General features: G+C 39.3%; 1 protein-coding gene and 1 long non-coding RNA gene across 8 annotated transcripts in view; one reads left to right on the plus strand and one right to left on the minus strand.

Moving 5' to 3' along the window:
• SRGAP1 (SLIT-ROBO Rho GTPase activating protein 1) overlaps positions 1 to 18,392 on the minus strand; it is a 291,940-nt gene extending 273,548 nt beyond the window's left edge. For all 7 annotated transcript variants that reach the window (XR_014081883.1, XR_014081886.1, XR_014081884.1 and 4 more), the window contains exon 1: positions 17,629 to 18,392. Coding sequence is in view for 3 of the 7 variants with exons in the window: in XM_081588879.1 (XP_081445005.1) it covers positions 17,629 to 17,695 (67 nt within the window). In the remaining 4 variants the exon portion in view is untranslated. The remainder of the gene's footprint in view (positions 1 to 17,628) is intronic.
• On the plus strand, positions 15,642 to 17,054 carry LOC145545142 (uncharacterized). Its single transcript, XR_014081901.1, has 2 exons — positions 15,642 to 15,772; positions 16,009 to 17,054. It is a non-coding gene; the product is annotated as an uncharacterized LOC145545142 (long non-coding RNA).
• Positions 18,393 to 18,699: the final 307 nt, after the last annotated feature.

Raw genomic sequence — 18,699 nt, forward strand, 5'->3', positions numbered from 1 at the left:
CAGTGGTTCTCCCAGAAGTCCTACCACCGCTCTAAAAGGAGCCATAGCAACAAACCTTAAGTAAATTTAGAGAACCAGCTTAAAGAGATACAATTTCTTTCCCAGCAGAAACTAAGATGGGGCAGGGAGTCTTTGTTGGGGAAGGAGCAGGGTGGGAGTAACAGGAGTTGAAGCAGCAATTTCTTATTCCCAAAAACAGAGCACTAAATATAGCAAGAGTATTCCAAATTAGGACATTTAAAATTCTTCTCCCCACAAATGCCTTTTCTATTGCATTCAAAGAGGCAGTTCCACCGTGACTTTTCTTATCAAGTTATCCACTGAGATAATAATACGGTAACAGTTTAATGTTAGTACATAATCCTGCCTGCTCAGTCATGTCTGATTCTCTGCGACCCCATGGACTGTAGCCCGCCAAGCTCCTCTATCCATGGGATTTTCCAGGCAAGAACACTAGAGTGGGTTGCCATTTCCTCCTCCAGGGGAATCTTCTCCACCCAGGGATCAAACCCACGTCTCCTGTGGCTCCTGCACTAGCAGGCGGGTTCTATACCACCAAGCCACCTGGGAAGCCCCTAGTACATAATCGCTGAACAACAAATACAGCCTTTTAATTAATACAAACTCTATTTATTAAGACAAAGATGATAATCATTCTTCCTGGCTCTCTGGAAATTTCAAGAGTGTGAATGGCATGAAATCTAAGCATTTCATCTTTGTAAGGCAGTGTCCTTAGGCAGCTCTCTACAGAATTAGAACAGAGGTTTGAACCCTGGTGGCTCTATCATTTAGTAGCTAGCTGTGTGATCTTAGGGAAATTATTTCAAGTTTCTAAGTATTGAGTTTCGTTTTCCCCACCTGTAAGGTGACACTGATATGACCTCCCTCAAAAGGAACACACTGTAGATGTTAGCTGCTAGCACTGTAGGCACTAACAATAGTAACTACAGGCAACGTTTATACAGTAAGTCCTCAACATACGAACAAGGTCTGTTGGGAAAGCATATTTATAAGCCCAATTTATTTGTAGGTCCAACAAAGTTAGCCTACGTAACACAGCAGACGATATAGTACTGTCCTGTAATAGGTTAACAGTCCTTTTCACACAAATAATACATCAAAAAAACCCACAAAAAATAAATATTTTTAATCTTACAGTATAGCAGCTTGAAATGTAGAATAGTAGAGTACAACAGCTGGCATACAGAGGCTGGCATCAAGTGAACAGGCAAGACGAGTTACTGACTGGAAGAGGGAGAAATGGGAGGTGGCAGAGCTGAAGGATCATCAGCAATAGGAGACTGAAGGCAAGCAGAAATTTCACTCATGCCTGATGTTGACGGCACAGGTTCTGGTTCCTTGCTGGAACCAGATACCCATTTGCATCTTTGAAAGTTCACAACTTGAAAGTTTGTGTGTAGGGGACTCACAGTACTGTAACCAGGCACTCTGCATCAGGAAACAAGCAAAACTCTGGACCCGCGCCTTTTTCTGATTCATTATGAAAGGAGTCTATATCTTAGCTCAAAACAATCAAATGATAAAAGACTTGAAAGGCACAGTGAACACATGTAGGTGAACACAGAGAAGAAATCAGACTGAAGTTGTGAAAGATATAAACCACTGACGAGGGACATTAGATGAGTCTCTATCTTAGGTGTCTTGAGCAAGGGTGCTGCTCTGCTTAAAGAGAGGAGAGAAACAGACACACATATACACACTCTATCAACATATCCCGTCTGGAAAAAAATGAGAGGAGTATGCCTTTGACAGCAGCTAGAAAAACTATGGTTCTCTCCATTTGTTTGTCAGATTTATTTTTGGAAACCCTTAATGAACAAGTGGAACAGGTTAAAGGCAGAGCAACCTACATCTCTAGTTGCAATCATACTCATGAAGAAAACAGAATTCATTATCTCTCAAGGTTTTCAAACAGTGATGATACAAGGAATTGTAATAAAATGCCTCTTTGTAGATAAATGTCCTAGAAAGCCTATCAAAACAATTCTTTTAAGATTGGGTTCAGTGTAGCTTCTGGTGATTGGCTAAATATCTCTCATTGCTTTTCTAAAGAACCATTAAAATTCCCAGTTTTTAGTGTTTGCTTTGTAAAACTGAAGTCTGTTTAGTACTTTTAATCTCTCTGGAGATGAACGAGTTTTAAATTATTTAAGAAAAAAATCTGTCACTAATAAAGACAACAGCTTCAGTTATAGCAGCAGTAAATAATAGTCATTATATTATAGTAGCTCATTTTTACTGAGCCCTTACTAACTGCCAAGAGCAGTGCTAAACTCAACACGTATGCACTGCTATATTTAAAATGGATTGCTGACAAGGACCTACTGTATAGTACAGGGAACTCTTTTCAATGTCATGTGGCAGCCTGAATGGGAGCGGGGTTTGGGTGAGAATGGATACATGTATACGCATGGCTGAGTCCCTGTGCTGTCCACCTGAAACTATCACAACAATGTCAATTGGCTATACCGCAATATAAAATAAAAAATTTGAAAACAAACCAAAAAAAAAGAGAGTGCTAACTTCTTTTCAGGTACAATTTCATTTAATCCTCAAAACAATTCTTATAAAATAAACATAATCATTATACTCATTTCCAAGTTAGAAAACTGAGGTTCCAGAAGAACCGTGATTTGAACTGGACTTATCCAAGGTATTAACCTCTCTACTGTGCTGCCTTTTTAAAGAAAGCCCAATCACTGAAACTGATGAAGATTAAAAGTACAGAGGTGGCCACTGGTAAATGTCGCCACTGTTCCATTCGAAGGGCAATCTTGTCTCTAAATCAACAAAGAACAACAAGTAACAGTAAAAGCCATTAAAGGGAAAAGACAGCTCTCTATACACTTCTATGGAATGGTGCCGACCAACATTACTCACACACAGGCCAGAGAACTGTCGGTTGCAGATCCACAATGAGATAAAGAGCTTGTGCCAAAACCTAAATCAACACATCACTAAGCACTGTTTAGTTTAGCTGACATTTGTGTGGAGCAAGACTTTCTGGATAAAGGAAGCAGGGCCATGATTTACCATATCTCCTCATGGACTGTTAATAAATGGTTCTGACCAGCCCTGGTCTATGGACCAACTCTGAGCAGCAACAATCTATTGTTGAATAAAAAGCAAGTCTACAGTAACTATCCTGCAAATGACTACATTTGTCCACTAAACAGATAGGTAGGTAGGTAAATACTATGAACACAAATGCCAGTGATGCCACTGGAAGGGTAAACTGCAAACGATTTGAGAACTGCCATTTTTTGCCTTATCCGTTCTGTAGTTTAGCCAAAAACAAATTTTTATAAACATGAAAGTTACACGAGTGGAATTTTTTTTAAAAAGAGAAAGTGTTTTCTTTGTCTATTCTTACTAAGTATTTTTAAAAATTAACTAAAGTTCATACTTTACTTTGGATTCCCTTAGTTTTTAACCAATGACCTTTTCCCACTGCAGAATCCCATCCAGGATTTGGTAGTCTCCTTAGGCTCTTCTTGGCTACTAAATCTTTTACAATCTAAAGTAGTTGATTCTTATCGCTTCCAGAGCCAGAGTACATAAAAGTGGCAATACACCAACATTTTTTAAGCACTTAATATGTGCCAGTCAGTTTGTTTGTTCAATACTCTCCTTGTTTTACCAATGCTCTGAGTGAAGTACTATTATTTCCATTTTACAGGCAAGGAAAGTGAGGCAGGATGAGAGGAAGTTATCTGCTCACAATCCAATAGCTGGCGAGTAGCTGAGGCAGGATTTGGACCCCAGGTCAGCAGTCTGATTTCTGAGGCTATGCTACAAACTACTGTGCTATACAGAATACTTATAAATTTATGCAGGTATGTTTATTTCAGAGTGTTACCTGGTATCTGAAAATGGGACATTAGGAGAATGTCAGAAACTGCCAGAAGACGACTGACCCCAAAGACAATAAAAGGCATTTTTTTTGCGTTTGACAGTGCACAGGGCTTTCTGTACATTAATTCACAATTTACTACCAAGACCAGTGGAGGAAATGAGATACCTAACAGAAAAGAGATTAAAAATGTTAACCTGATTAGGAAGTAGAGTTCCCAGTCCCCAAAAAAGATATATTTATGTGTAGATTAGGTATTTGGAGAATGTAGGAAAAAATGTGTATCACTAAAATTCTGAATTCTATAAAAATACAGTCTGGAAATTTCTCAAACATGCACTTTTGGTGACACATTTAAGAGTTCCCATTAACATTTTTAAAACAATTGTAACTGAAGGTCAGTTAGAAATGGAGTGGCCATTTGAAAAAGCATTCACTACACACAGTCTCTCTTTGTAGTAGTATACTTAGCAAACTTTTCTAAGGGACATGAAATCGAACAAATTCTCCTTCCTAAAGTCTCACAATTTACCAGCTTTCTGTGCCATATTTTTATTAGGAAATGCATCCACTGTCTATAATGATGAAAAGAAAGGTGAAAACTGAGTACAGCAAAGAAATGAGAGCAAATTATTCAAGTCAGGAGTCAGCCCAGAAAACATTCCACTTCCTAGGGCTGCTTAAAGAGCCTTCTAAAGAGCTGCTCTTTTTACCCACCTGTCCTTATCTCTCTGTCCCCTGAAGACAGGGAGTAGGCAGCTCCCTACAGCAACGGCAGCCACACCTTTGGCTCTGAGTTCTGGTGTTTGTGGGTTATAATTTGACTTAACTGTTGTACATCATCAGTATGTGCACAAGGAAAAGCCATCACTGATCCTCAAAGAGAACTGTTCATTGGACACTGACAAGACATCAAAACATGCCACACAGCCATGACATATGGAAAATAAGATGAGTAGAATGATTTCTTTCTATTCTCTCTTCTTTGGTAAATAATGTTGGCAGTCATTGGCAGCTTACTTCCATTTTTCAAACATGCTACATTCACAGCCAGACTAAAATCTGGACATCCACAGACATCAAAAGTTCCTGACTTATATAAGATAAGCAGACACCTATTGTTCTATCTTAATTGCTGGAGGTCTGAGGGAGGGAACTGTTTTTGTAAGCCGCACCTTCAGAATAATAAAAGGGCAAAAGTCCAAAGAAAGGTCTTCCACAGATCAACTGAGGAGTTAGAAATGACAGCCCAGAAACTGGGACATCAAGCACTTTAAGAACTGCTGGAACTTTGTAAACGCTCCTTACGCTACATTGGCTATTCTGCTGTGATGCCAAGAAGGCTAGAGGGTGCTACCTTTTCTAGGAGGCCCTCAATTATTACAGGTCACTTCAGCCAGCTCTAGACTAGAACTCCAAGGGATAAAATGGTAGAAGCAGCTCCAAAAGAAAAGGAGCTGTTACCTGCAAACTCCAGGAATGAAAGACCAGACTCTGCATGATTAACAACAGAAGCAAGACCCCAGTTTTCAAGCAGCATCTCAGATTATTCAGAAAAGTGTGGATGTTTTCATGTGCTGCCCATATCAAAGCCTTTCATTGATCCTCACTGCACATTTTCATCCCTAAAATCCACATATCCTGGATTTTTCCGTGCGCAGACATATACCTATACATGAAGAACTTGAAATTGTTAGGGTAACATTATTTGCTCTCCTCTTCAGCGTATGGTTCTTGGGTTATAAGCATCATTCCAGTGGGCAGGGACTACACCCCTGTAATTCTCTTTAGGAAAAAACATAGACTGATTCTTCCCAGTAACTTGACCTATATATATTTTTGGGTTCTCTTGCTAAAACAGAACTTGATATTGAATGAATTAAAAATAATTGTATGAAAGTTACTGAGAGTAGATTTAAAAGTTTTCACCACAAGAAAAAATATTCTATGTGTGGTGATGTACTTATTGTAGTGCTCGTTTGGCAATATTTACAACTATAGAATCATTATGTTGTACACCTAAAACTGTGCTGTGCTTAGCCGCTCAGTCGTGTCTGACTCTTTGAGACCCCATGGACTGTAGCCCTCCAGGCTCCTCTGTCCATGGGATTCTCCAGGCAAGAATACTGAAGTGGGTTGGCATGCCCTCCTCCACACCTGAAACTAATATACTATTATATAATGTTATAACATGTCAATTATATGTCAACAAAAAATGTAATAAATTGATGGGCTTGGAGTTCCCTGGTGGTCCAGTGGTTAAGAATCCACCTGCCAATGCAGGGGACATGGGTTTGATTCCTAATGCAGGAAGATTCCACATGTCACAGGGCAACCAAGCTCATGCGCTCCAACTACTGGAGCCTGTGCTCAGTAACAAGAAAAGCCATCACAATGAGAAGCCTGAGCACCGCAACTAGAGAATAGGCCATGTGCATCAACAGAGACCCAGAGCAGCAAGAACAAATTAATTAATTTTTAAAAACTGATGGGCTCAAAAAAAAAAAAAAAAAACTACTGAATAATAGACTTCTGCTTCCTACAGTATATTGTAAATTTAGATAGATAGCCCTGACTCTTCTGATTGAAACTAAAACGCTGGATAAAATATTTTTAAACTATGATTTTAACCACATCACCAGTTTTCATATAAGTAAGGAATTTTAAAAGTCCCAAAACAAGATGAAGTCAGTATAAAACAGGTCATATGATAACAAGTGCTATGGAGAGACAGAATGCAAGAGAAGGAAGATGGTTAGAGACACAGGAGGTTGAGGCTTATGATCTTAAATAGTATGATGAAAGAAAACATGATCAAGAAAAATATTTCAAAAGATCAGTATAATCAGACCATGTTCTATAATGACAATGCAATTATTAGAAATTAGTAACAAAATGATAAATGAAATAACTTTGTATCTGAAAAATTTAAAACACTTCTAAACAGACTATGAGTCACAGAAAAAATCACAATGGAAATCAGAAAGTACACAAAACTGAAAGATAAGAAAAACACTACATGTAAAAATTTTTAGAGATATACATTCAGTTCAGTTCAGTCACTCAGTCATGTCCAATTCTTTGTGACCATGTGGACTGCAGCACGCCAGGCCTCCCTGTCCATCACCAACTCCCGCAGTCCACCCAAACCCATGTCCATTGAGTCGGTGATGCCATCCAACCATCTCATCCTCTGTAGGCCCCTTCTCCTCCTGCCTTCAATCTTTCCCAGCATCAGGGTCTTTTCAAATGAGTCAGCTCTTTGCATCAGGTGGCCAAAGTATTGGAGTTTCTGCTTCAACATCAGTCCTTCCAATGAACACCCAGGACTGATCTCCTTTAGGATGGACTGGTTGGATCCCCTTGCAGTCCAAGGGACTCTCAAGAGTCTTCTCCAACACCACAGTTCAAAAGCATCAATTCTTCAGCGCTCAGTTTTCTTTATAGTCCAACTCTCACATTACTATATATAAAATACCAATAGGTAAACAAGGACCTACTGTATAGCACAAGGAACTATATACAGTATTTTATAATAACCTAAAATGGAAAAGAATCTAAAAAAGAAAAAATATATATTTTACATATATAACATATATATTCAGTTTTTATATAACTGAATCACTTTGCTATACATCTGAAACTACCACAACATTGTATATCAACTACACTTCAAAAAAGAAAGCTACATATGCTATCCTCTTAAATTAAACAATAAACATGGAAAAATAATCTTGAAGAATGCATGTAAAGCAATACTTAGAGGAAATTTTATTACCTTATATGTTTACATTATAAAAAGTAAGAACTTGGAAAATAAATAAGAATTTTAAAAAGGATCAGCAAATAATGCTCGCAAAAAATGTAAAAGGAAGGGAATCATAGGGAGGAAACATACTAACAAAATAGAAAACAAATATACAATATAGTAAATCAAAGAAGTATAAAACTAGTTCTTTGAAAAGACTAATAAAATAAACATACCTCTGGCAAGGTCAATCAAGGAAAAAAGGGAGAAGACACATATACAAACAATTGTTATTAACAAAAAACAAGTATAACTGCAGACGCTGCAGAGATTAAAAAGGTATGAGAATACAATAAACAATTTTATGTCAATAAATCAGAAAATTTGTAAATTCCAAAGCAATGGTGTTTTTTTTTTCCTTGATGAAAATACTAGACCTAGATGACTTCAGTAAACATTTAAGAGTCACATACTTCCAGTCTTACATGAATTCCTCCAGAGAACAGTAAAAGGAAATGATCTGCAACTAATTTCAAACACTTCAAAAAAATAAATTACTCTCAGAAATTACTCAGATTGCAATGCAGTAATTATATTTTTTAAAAAATATAACTAGCCTCACTTTTTTTTTTTAATGTTAAGTCATACTTCTTTATACCTCATAGGTCAAAGAAGAAACCATTGTAAGAAATTCAGAATACTCAGAACATAACTTTAATAAACTTCACAGATCAAAATTTGCTAGATGAAGCAAAAACAGTACTTTAAGGGAAATTATCATAAATATTTATTAGGGGAGAAGAACAGATGTCTTTCTTAAGAATAATGCTTTTGTTAGAAATAACGTTTACATAGAAAAAAAAATGTGTTGCCTTAAATGCTTATAATAGCAAAGGATAGAAAAAATGAGCTTGAAAGCTACTAGGAATAAAACTACCAAATGACTCAACAATCCCACTACTGGGCGTATACTGTGCTGCTGCTGCTGCTGCTAAGTCGCTTCAGTGAGGAAACCATAACTGAAAAAGATACATGTACCCCAGTGTTCACTGCAGCACTATTTACAATAGCTAGGACATGGAAGCAACCTAGATGTCCATCGACAGATGAATGGATAAAGAAGTTGTGGTTCATACATGCAACAGAATATTACTAAGCCATAAAAAGGAACACATCTGAGTCAGTTCTAAAGAGGTGGATGGACCTAGAGCCTATTATACAGAGTGAAGTAAGTCAGAAAGAGAAAAGAAAAAAATATTGTATATTAATGCATATATATGGAATCTAAAAGATGGTAATGAATCTATTTAGAGAACAGATTTGTAGATACAGTGGGGAAAGAGAGGGTAGGACAAATAGAGAGTAGCATTGAATCAATCTGCTGTATGACACAGAGACCTCAAACCTGGTGCTCTGTGACTACCTAGAAGGGTGGGAGGGAGGTTTAAGAGGGAGGGGAAATATGTATACCTATGGCTGATTCACGCTGATATATGGCAGCAACCAACACAATATTGTAAAGCAATTATCCTCCAATTAAAAATAAATTAAAAAAAATTAAAAACAAATAAGCTGTATGTCCAACTTAAAAAAACAGATAACAGAATAAATCTGAAAAAAATTTAAAGGATGATAATAAAGATAAGAGTAGAAATCAATAAAAGACAAAAGAAAAAAACAACAAAAACAGACAACCCCCTTTTAAGATTCAGCAAAGAGAAAAGGCAAAAATAAATATTTAAAAATAATATTTTATTTTTTATTTATTTTTAAATTTTTATTTGTTAGCCACACCACATGGCTTGTGGGATCTTAGTTCCCTGAACAGAGACTGACTTGGGCCCTCACAGTGAAAGCTTTCAAGTCCTAACCACTGGACTGCCAGGGAATTCCCTAAATTGATATTTTAAATTACATACAAATCGGCCCGTATTTCAAAAATATACTATCATCAACATTATGTCAAAGTATCTGAAAACATACAGAAAATGGAGACATCTTTAGAAAAATATAGCTTACCAAAACTGACTTCAGAAGGAATATAAAGAATAAATAATCCTATCACTAATAAAACTAATGCTTAACTGGTGATAAGCAGTTAAAAGTTCTTCACACAAAGAAAATAACTAGACTCAAATAAGCAGTTTTACGGACCTTTCAAGAGAAGGAATATTCCAAAATTTCAAAGTCTTCCACAAAATAGAAAGAGAAGCAATACTCTCCAATGCATTCTGTGAGGCTAGTATAAGTGAAACTAGAACCCGACAAGGACAGTGTCCAAAAGAAAAGCCCTGGGTCTATTTTGTTTCAGAATTTAGAGACAAAAACCAACCAACCAAGCAAAACACAATAAAAAAAAACACTTCCTCCCAAAAAACCTAAACTAAATACTGGCAAACTGAATACAACTATTTACATATATAATACAATGATGAAGACAGGTTTAATTCTGGAATATAGAGATGGTTTAATATTTGAAACTCTATAAATATTTCTCATTACATTAACTGATTAAAGAAGAAGAAATAATATCAATAAATGCAAAAAGAAAAAAAGATAACTTTCAACCAACTATTAATGATTAAAACTTCAAGTAAACAGAGAATATGTGAGATCTTACTTAACCTGATGAGAATATCTATAACAAAATGAAAACAATCATTATCCTTTATGGGGAAAAAAGGCTTGAAAACACTCCCTTTAAATCCAGAACAAGAAAAGAATGCCAATTCACTACATTTATCAACTTCATACTCAAAATTCTGCCTAGGGCAACAACAGAAGAATAAATTAAAGCCAAAAGAATTGGGAAGGAGGAAATGTAATCATCTTTATTTGCAAATAATAAGATTTTGTAATCAAAAAATGAACAAATTATTTGTAATAATAGTAAACTAGCAAGGTGGCTGGATATAAGACTTTTATACGGAAGTAAATGGCATTTCCGCACACCAGAAACTATTAAAAAACAATTTTAAAAGAGATATCATAAGCAGTAAGAAAAGTGAAATAAATCTAACAAAAGACATAGAAAATATAAAACTTTACAGTAAGATATTTAAAAATAACTCAATAAATGGAGAAATACTCATATTCATGTGTAAGTAGAATTTATAATCTAATATAAAGATGCCAGTTCTCTGCTAATTGCTTTATAATTTTACAGTTTTAATCAAACTGCCAATGGACTTCCCATGGAAGAAAAATTGATTATAAAATGCACATGAAAGAGAAAGGACCAAGATCACCAAGATACTTTTGAAAGAGTATAAGGAAGGAGAATTTGGCCTACTAGACATAATGTAAATTATTCACTAAATTGTAAATAATTATTAGAAAATATTTCTCCATACCATAAAATGTTCTTCAAAAACCACTGTTAATGACTTCACATGTATAAGTTAGCTAATCATTCCCAAGTGGGATTTAGTTAACTATTCTCCACCGTTGGACGTTTAGATTGTTTCCAGCTTTGTAACTTTATAAAGATGCTACTTTTGAGTTCAATTAATTTTGTGGTAATACTTGATTGTCGGACACCCTAGACAATTCTATGATGAGCATGTTGGTTATACTATAAAGGAATAATAATTCAAAATGATTATTCATTCAATTAATGTTTAACGAAGCTCTATTGGAGATGTGGGAAATAATAGACAATAATTTTTAATATCAAACTGCTCTCTGTTATGTTGCTTCTATCACAATAAAGCTGGAAAAAAGCAGAGCGCTCTCATAAGCAAAAGCAAATGAGCAGTTACAGGCAAAAAAGCTCATTTCTACATTGATTTTTTAAAATTTATTTATTTTATTTATTTGGCTGAGCTGGGTCTTGTTGCAGCTTGCAGGATCGTTGGGGCATGCAAACTCAGCTGCAGCATGTGGGATCTAGTTCCCTGACCAAGAATGGAACCTAGATTCCCTGCATTGGGAGCATGGAGTCTTAACCACTGGACAACCGGGGAAGACCCTCTATAATTATTTTAAAACAAAATATTTTGCTATGAAATTAAGTCAGAGACTTTATTGGACATTATAAGAATCCTTTTTGTCATAGGATTACAGTTTTCATTTTCCATTTGGCATCATTAAGCTGCGTGCAAGCTCAGTCATGTGGGACTCTTTGTGACCCAATGGACTGTAGCCCACCAGGCTCCTCTGTCCATGGGATTTCCTAGGCAAGAATACTGGAGTGGATTGCCATTTCTTCCTCCAGGGGATCTTACCGATCCAGGGATTGAACCCACCTCTCCTGTGTCTCCTGCATTCCAGGAGGATTCTTTACTGCTTGAGTAATCAGGGAAGCTCATTTGGCATCATTAAAGGAAGAGAAAATTTTAAACAAAAGCTGTAAGCAAACACATGGCAGCCCAGGAAATGTGCTTCTCGGCTCTGTTGTATGTACTTGGATAAAAAGCAAGGACACACACACACACAAAAAAAAATCCACCTTAGAAGGAGCCGAGCATCCCTCTGGTTTGCCTATTACATATCCCTTTTTAACTCCACCATGAAACTCACTTTATTCTAAGAGTACAGAGCACTTTATTAGAATGGCTTATAATCACCCACTTTGGGATCTATTTAGGCAGCAGATTGGTGATTATGTATTTGAATTTCAAAAAGCTTATCCAACTCAGAATGTAAAAAGAAGCAGTTGAAACTAAAGAAAATAAAAATTAAACAGATAACAAAGCCTAATTTTTAAAGACTATTCATTAGTGCCAAGTCTGTAATAAAGGCTTTCCACAAATCACCTCACAGGAGCCTCACAAAGGTAAGGAAGCAAGTACTATTATCATTATTGTTCCCATTTTACAGATGAAGAAATTGACTATTAGTGGTCAAATATATCATTAGTGGCAAGGCTGAGTGGCTAACACCAAAGTTTCTGCTCTTAAATAGTATGTTCTATTTCTTCCCATCCTGAGATATCAACAGGTGAGCCCAAATATGCTATCAGTAAACTAGAAGGTAACTTGAGACCAACAAATAAAGATACCTTCAAGTAACTAAAAACGTCTTCATGGAACTGTCTCTAATATCAGTTTCTGACTTCAAACCACTAAAATGAAGAGACTGAGAGATTAGACATACAGTTTACTTGGCTTTTGTTTTTTTAATCTTAATTCTCAGTGGTATAATTAAAAATAAAAACAAGTAGCATAAAAAAGGGTCTAATCAATCCACAAAGTAGACTCTCAATTGGACCAGAGCTGAGGATGTACGGGTTCCTGACCTATTTATCACAGCTTGCAGTAAGAAAACAATATAAATGGTGAGAGCTCCGATTTATCATCCCATAGCATATGCCAACCCTCACTGTATTTCAGAAGAACATGCTTTACTTAAAAATTTCTCCAGAACTATTCCTTAAGATATTTTCAAATTCATGAAACTAATCACGTTTTCTGGACAATCTAAGAGGTCTAATTGCAATGGCTGCAATTAGCATGACTAAAATTTTAAATGCGTTACATTTGTACATATTCATCTATTTTTTTCCCCTTGATCAAAAACGCACGATGTGAAGCTACTGCCTGGGCACTGTGGTTTCTTGAAATGATCTTGGTAAAAAAAAAAAATTAGTTGCTGTTAATCACTTTAATTAGTTCCTCCTGTTAATAGATAAGAGTTGTTCTCTCATCTAGCTATGATTTCTTCAATGGATGTAAACTCTAAACAGGTAAGTGTTCTACCTCCTACTCTACTTTGTGAGGAATCTAAAAGCAAACCAAAACTTGGTTTGGTTTGCTACTGAAAAGCAGAGGACCCGGGTTCTAGTCCCACATATATTATAGTTAATTGTGCAACTAACATTATGCCTCCTTGTACCATATAAGTGTGCTGGACAGGAAATGTTTAAAGTCCTTCCCAACTATAACATTTTAATTCACAAGTTCAACTATTATTTTCTATTGCAAGCTAAATGAAAGAACATTAGACATAGACACAGGTTCCGTATGAGTGACAGAACCACTTTTAATTTCCCCACTGAAACCTATCACATGATGAGAGGTCCTATCAAATTGAATTGGCAATTTCTTATGCTCCATCTGCCACCAAAATGTACTATTTGTAGTTCAGGCAGCAGGGTGGTTGAAGAACAACAGATTTTCTTGGCACTTCCTGCACATATGGCATGTAGATGAGAGTACAAGATTATCCCTTGGAAAATACTGCAAATAATAGCTGTCAATTCTTAGCAACTAACAACACGCATTATTAAAAACAAACACAACTTCCCATCCATGAGTTCCACCTCATAAAATGTGTCTTTTGATTCTTCTGACTCCCATATGTGAACCCATATTTTTTATATGGACTCTGTAATATTTCTGCTGCAGAATTCAAAAATTACTAGATCTCTAAAATCCACAGATAATCCTCAAACCTTCTGCTAGCCACTTGCTATGATCTTTTCCACTGCTAAGTTTTTTGCCAGAGATGCTAAAAGTAGTGTAGTCGACTGGTTTGAGTTTCATATACTTATCCAGACAAGCTTCCTTTTTAAGGCCCCACACAAACAAGAGATTACTTTCTCTGCATTCTAAATCTTTGGGAAATTGACCAACATGCATGAAATAATCCTTCTCCTCCTAACACATGCCTTTTAAATTATTGCTTGGGGTTCTTTTGTCCTTGATTTAAACCTCTCTATTCCTTTAACTAGTCATAATCTGCAATTCTTCCCCCAATCCTGTGCTCTACTTTTCTGAACGTGATTTTATTATTTTTTCTGTATTCTCTATGTGAATGAATACATGAGTGCTCAGTCATGTCTGACAGCCCGCCAGGTTCCTCTGCCATAGAATTTTCCAGGCAAGAATACTGGAGTGGGTTGCCACCTCCTACTCCAGGGGATCTTCCTGACCCAGGGATCGAACCCACCTCTTCTGTGTTTTCAGCATTGGCAGGTGGATTCTTTACTACCACTCTACCTAGGTATTACACTTTAATTCCCTGAGAACTCAGATATGAATTCATTATGAAAAAATTTAAAGCAAAGGTGACTCTCCCACACATATAAGTCATCCAGAGAGTTCAATATATGTGGCTTTATGAATTTGGAAGAGACCTATTAAGAGTCTTCTCTTAATGAGTCCAATACAGCTAGGTTTTCCTCCAGTGACAGAATGAGCCATCTCTCTTTGGTTTACCATCAGATGAAATACCTGCTAGAACTGAAAGAGCTGGTTGTTCCAAAACCACCTATCTTTAACTAGTGGACTAGCATTCTGCCAGGGTGAGACACTCAACCTTAAAGAGGGGCTCAGGAAAAGAAACAGAAAACCAGGATCCTACCTTGGAAACTATTCTTAATGAGGGACCCATTCTCACTTCACAGACAGCAGACTTCAGGCACTATGTAACTCTCATTTCTCTCTCACTGTCTTCTTGATGTTGCCTAGTAAGTTCAGGTGAATTTGTGCCATTCAAAGTGTGTATGATCCAATTCCACTGTATTTCCCTACTCCCATATTTACATATGGATATAAGGATCTGGTATTAGGGGAAACAGATCAAACCAGTCAATCCTAAAGGAAATCAACCCTGAATATTCACTAGAAGGACTGTAGCTGAAGCTTCAATACTTTGGCCACGCGATGCAAGAGTTGACTAATTAGAAAAGACTCTGATGTTGGGAAAGGTTGACTGCAAAAGGAGAAGGGGGGAGCAGAGGATGAGACAGATAACATTACCAACTCAATGGATAGGAATTTGAGCAAACTCTGGGAGATAGTTAAGGACAGAGGAGCCCGGTGCGCTGCAGTCCACGGGTGGGAAACAACTTAGCACCTCAACAACAACAATCAATAGAATGTGGCAGAAGTGATTCTGGAACTTCTGGGGCTAGGTGGTGAGAAGCTCGGCGGCGTCCCCCTGGGTATCTTGGACCCAGTTATCATAAGAAGTGCAGCTGTTCTGAGAATGGTGTGTGTGAAAAGCAGAAGATAACAGTTCAGCCCATGGGGTCATAAAGAGTTGGATATGACTTAGCGACTGAACAGCAACAACAGTAAGGATCTGGGTTAGACACAGGATGTGTGAGTATTGCAGAGGAAGTAGATGAACTCTGGACACAGGCCCTGATGAGAAAGGTAGTTCAGGTGTAGTAAACAGTCATAAAGCTGCCTGAGGACTCCCAGGTGAGTGAGGGTTGAAGGGAATAGAGAGATCACTTTTTATGGGTTGGAATTTGTTCCAAAAATTATTTTTACCATCTTCATAAATTTTCCTTGGATTGGATTCGATGGACACATTTTAAACACGGCAACACATCCCATTTTATTGATTTTTAAATCAAAGTTGAGGGCCTAAACTCTCAAAGTATATAAGTAACCACATAACTATAGAATTCATTAATCATGAGAATATTTTTCAGATAAGGACTTGATCATGAACAAACAACCTCAGAGCAGAAATAAAGAAACCAATTCTTGGAAGTACATTCTGCCAGTCAGCACTACAGACAGCACGAAAGCCAGACTGCCACCCCTCAAAGACTTGCCACAAAGAGCCATGCAGAAAAACTGCACAGAGAAATGGTGATTGTGAACAGGAGTTCTACCTGAGAAAGGCCGTTGGACTTGTTAAGAAAGGTTATGCTCATTAGAAAGTTTATCTGTCTCTAAGCAAATAATTACTTCTCTGCTAAAATAACTTCCATGTCAATGTAACCCGTCCCTACAAGCATACATTAGCTTAACTGCAAGCAGATAAAAATCTGTGTTTCCTGAAGAGTGTTCATCTTAACTCCATTACTGGAGTCAACCTAAAGGAAATATAAGTCCCTGGGCTTGCATATTGTGCTTGCCTCTGGTCATAAGTTGGTTCAGATTCTCACTGATTGACAGAGGGTTTCCCCACCAGGTCCTTTCACTGGGCTCCAGGCATTTTCACAACTTGACCACACAAAAGAACTCCCAGGCTGCTCCTGCCTTTCCCAAGACAAGTACAGGAATGCCTTTCTCTGCAGCCCTTTCATAAGATTGTGTCTGTACAAACATAGGTGTCTACAAAGCAATTTTTATCAACTCTGCATTGAATATTCCAAAGAACAGCAGTAATCTCAACACTCCATCCATTGTCTCAATGGATGGGAAAAGCTACTAGTGAGAGACCACAGAAGAAGAGGAAAAAATAAACAACAAATATATGTTTATTAAACACTTCAACAGCAACACAAAATACTTGTACCAGAGAGAAAATATATATTTTAAAGCACAAGACACATTAAGTAAAAACGCCATGATCAACTTTAACTAGATTCCTTCATTAGGTGACCATGTAAATGGATTGAAACAACTACTCAAACATTCAAACCTTCATTTTACATGCAAGTGGCCTCCAGCAAATGATAAAGCAATATTCCCGTGTGAGGGTGAAAGATGGCACTGAATTCCGGCCCATTATAGAGGAAGAGTCAGATTCCACTAGTCCTTTCTTGGTTTAACTGCCAGGCTTTTAGGGAGATGTTTTATAGAAGGGGGACTCGCCGGGAAAAATTAGTGATTAGTGCAAATGTCGCCAATTTTCCTGCACTCACTGAAGCTCTAGACCACTTCGGGTCCAGACTTCAGAAAAATGACTCCTTAAAAGAAAAAAAAAAAATATGACAATGTATCAATGGCTGTGACAATGGTATTATTCTTAAATTAAAAAAAAAAAAGATGCTGGTGATGATAACTGGGGGGGAACCTCTGCTGCTGCCTACCTCCTATGTAAGTTGCCGGCTGAAGGTGGTTAATTTAAAGCCAGTTCTCCCCTATTGGAGGTGGCGAGCTGGCAGCGGGGGAGAGCCACCCGGTTTCCAGCTCCCCGTGGACCTGACGGGACTGGGACTGAGACTGGCTTGCACGAAGCCCCGGGTGTCTCAACCAGGCGCTCCAGCTGTCCCTCACCACCTTCCTCCAACGCAGACCCCCAAGTTAGAAACGCAACTCCCGGAGCACAATGACAAGAAAGCACACAAAAGGAGCAAGGCAGCCGCTCCCATCCGTACCTTTGACTTGACTTTCATACTCGGCGATGATCTCTTTGTCCTTTTTGAATCTGCTCGGAGTGGACATTATCCAGCTGTTCTGGGTTTGCTTTCAATGGGCAAGTTCTGTGAGGGGTCACCGACCAGTCAGTCTCCTCGGAGAAGCAGAGTTGTACTCCCAAATGCCAGGAACCCAGAAGGAGCACCGACGGGAGGGAGAGGAGGAGGAGGAGGGAAAAAAAGGAGCGAGCCGAGGACTAGATTAACCCGGGCGCTGGCACCATACTCTCGGGATCGAGCTGCCGTCGGCGATGCGGAGGGGAGCCCAGGGCTCGGGGCCGGAGAGGCCCGGGGCGCCGGCGAACTCCAGCGGGCGAGTGGCGGGGGGCGTCTCCCTGCCCACCCCACTCGGAGCCCGGCCACTTCCTCTACGGCCGCTGGGCGGACGCGGGGATCGCGCCGGCGCTCCGCACCATTGTTAGCCACCCGCACGGGGAGCGTGGGGCAGGGCCAGCCGGGGAGGGCGGGCGCCGCGACCCTCCCTTCCTGCTCAGCCGCCCGCTCCGGCGCTCAGGGGTCCCGCCCGGGCTGGGGATGCTGCTGCCGCTCCTCCGTCGGCACACGCGGCTGCTACTGCCCCGGGCAGGGTAGAGGAATCGCGATCCTAAAGCGAGTCCCGGGCGGCCGCCGCGAGGGCGGGTAACGCGCTGTAAGAACGTGTCCTGGGCGCAGCCCCGGCGGAGTTTAGGTTTCCACCGCCGGCGCCTCGCGGGGCCTCCGCCTCCAGGGCCACCGCGCGCCGAGACGGCCTCTTTCTCCCCGTCCCCCTTGCCGCTGCTGCCCCCAGGAGGCTGCCGGCTACCCGCACACCCGCACGCGCCCCTGGAGGAGCCGCGCCCCTGGCGGTCGCAAAGTTGCAGGCGCGCTCACGGCCCGCGGCTCCCCGGCGCCTGGGGAGCGAGCTGCGGGCGGCAGCAGCCCGGGCGGCCGCGCCGGGCTCGGCGAGGCGGGGCAGGGCTCGCGGGAGGGGCCCGATCGACCGCTCGTTCCCTTCTCCACCCTCGCCCCGCTCCTCCCCACGGGCGCGGTAGG

The sequence above is a fragment of the Giraffa tippelskirchi genome, chromosome 4 (assembly GCF_054371585.1).
Source record: "Giraffa tippelskirchi isolate mGirTip1 chromosome 4, T2T-mGirTip1v1.2.pri, whole genome shotgun sequence".
NCBI lineage: Eukaryota > Metazoa > Chordata > Mammalia > Artiodactyla > Giraffidae > Giraffa > Giraffa tippelskirchi.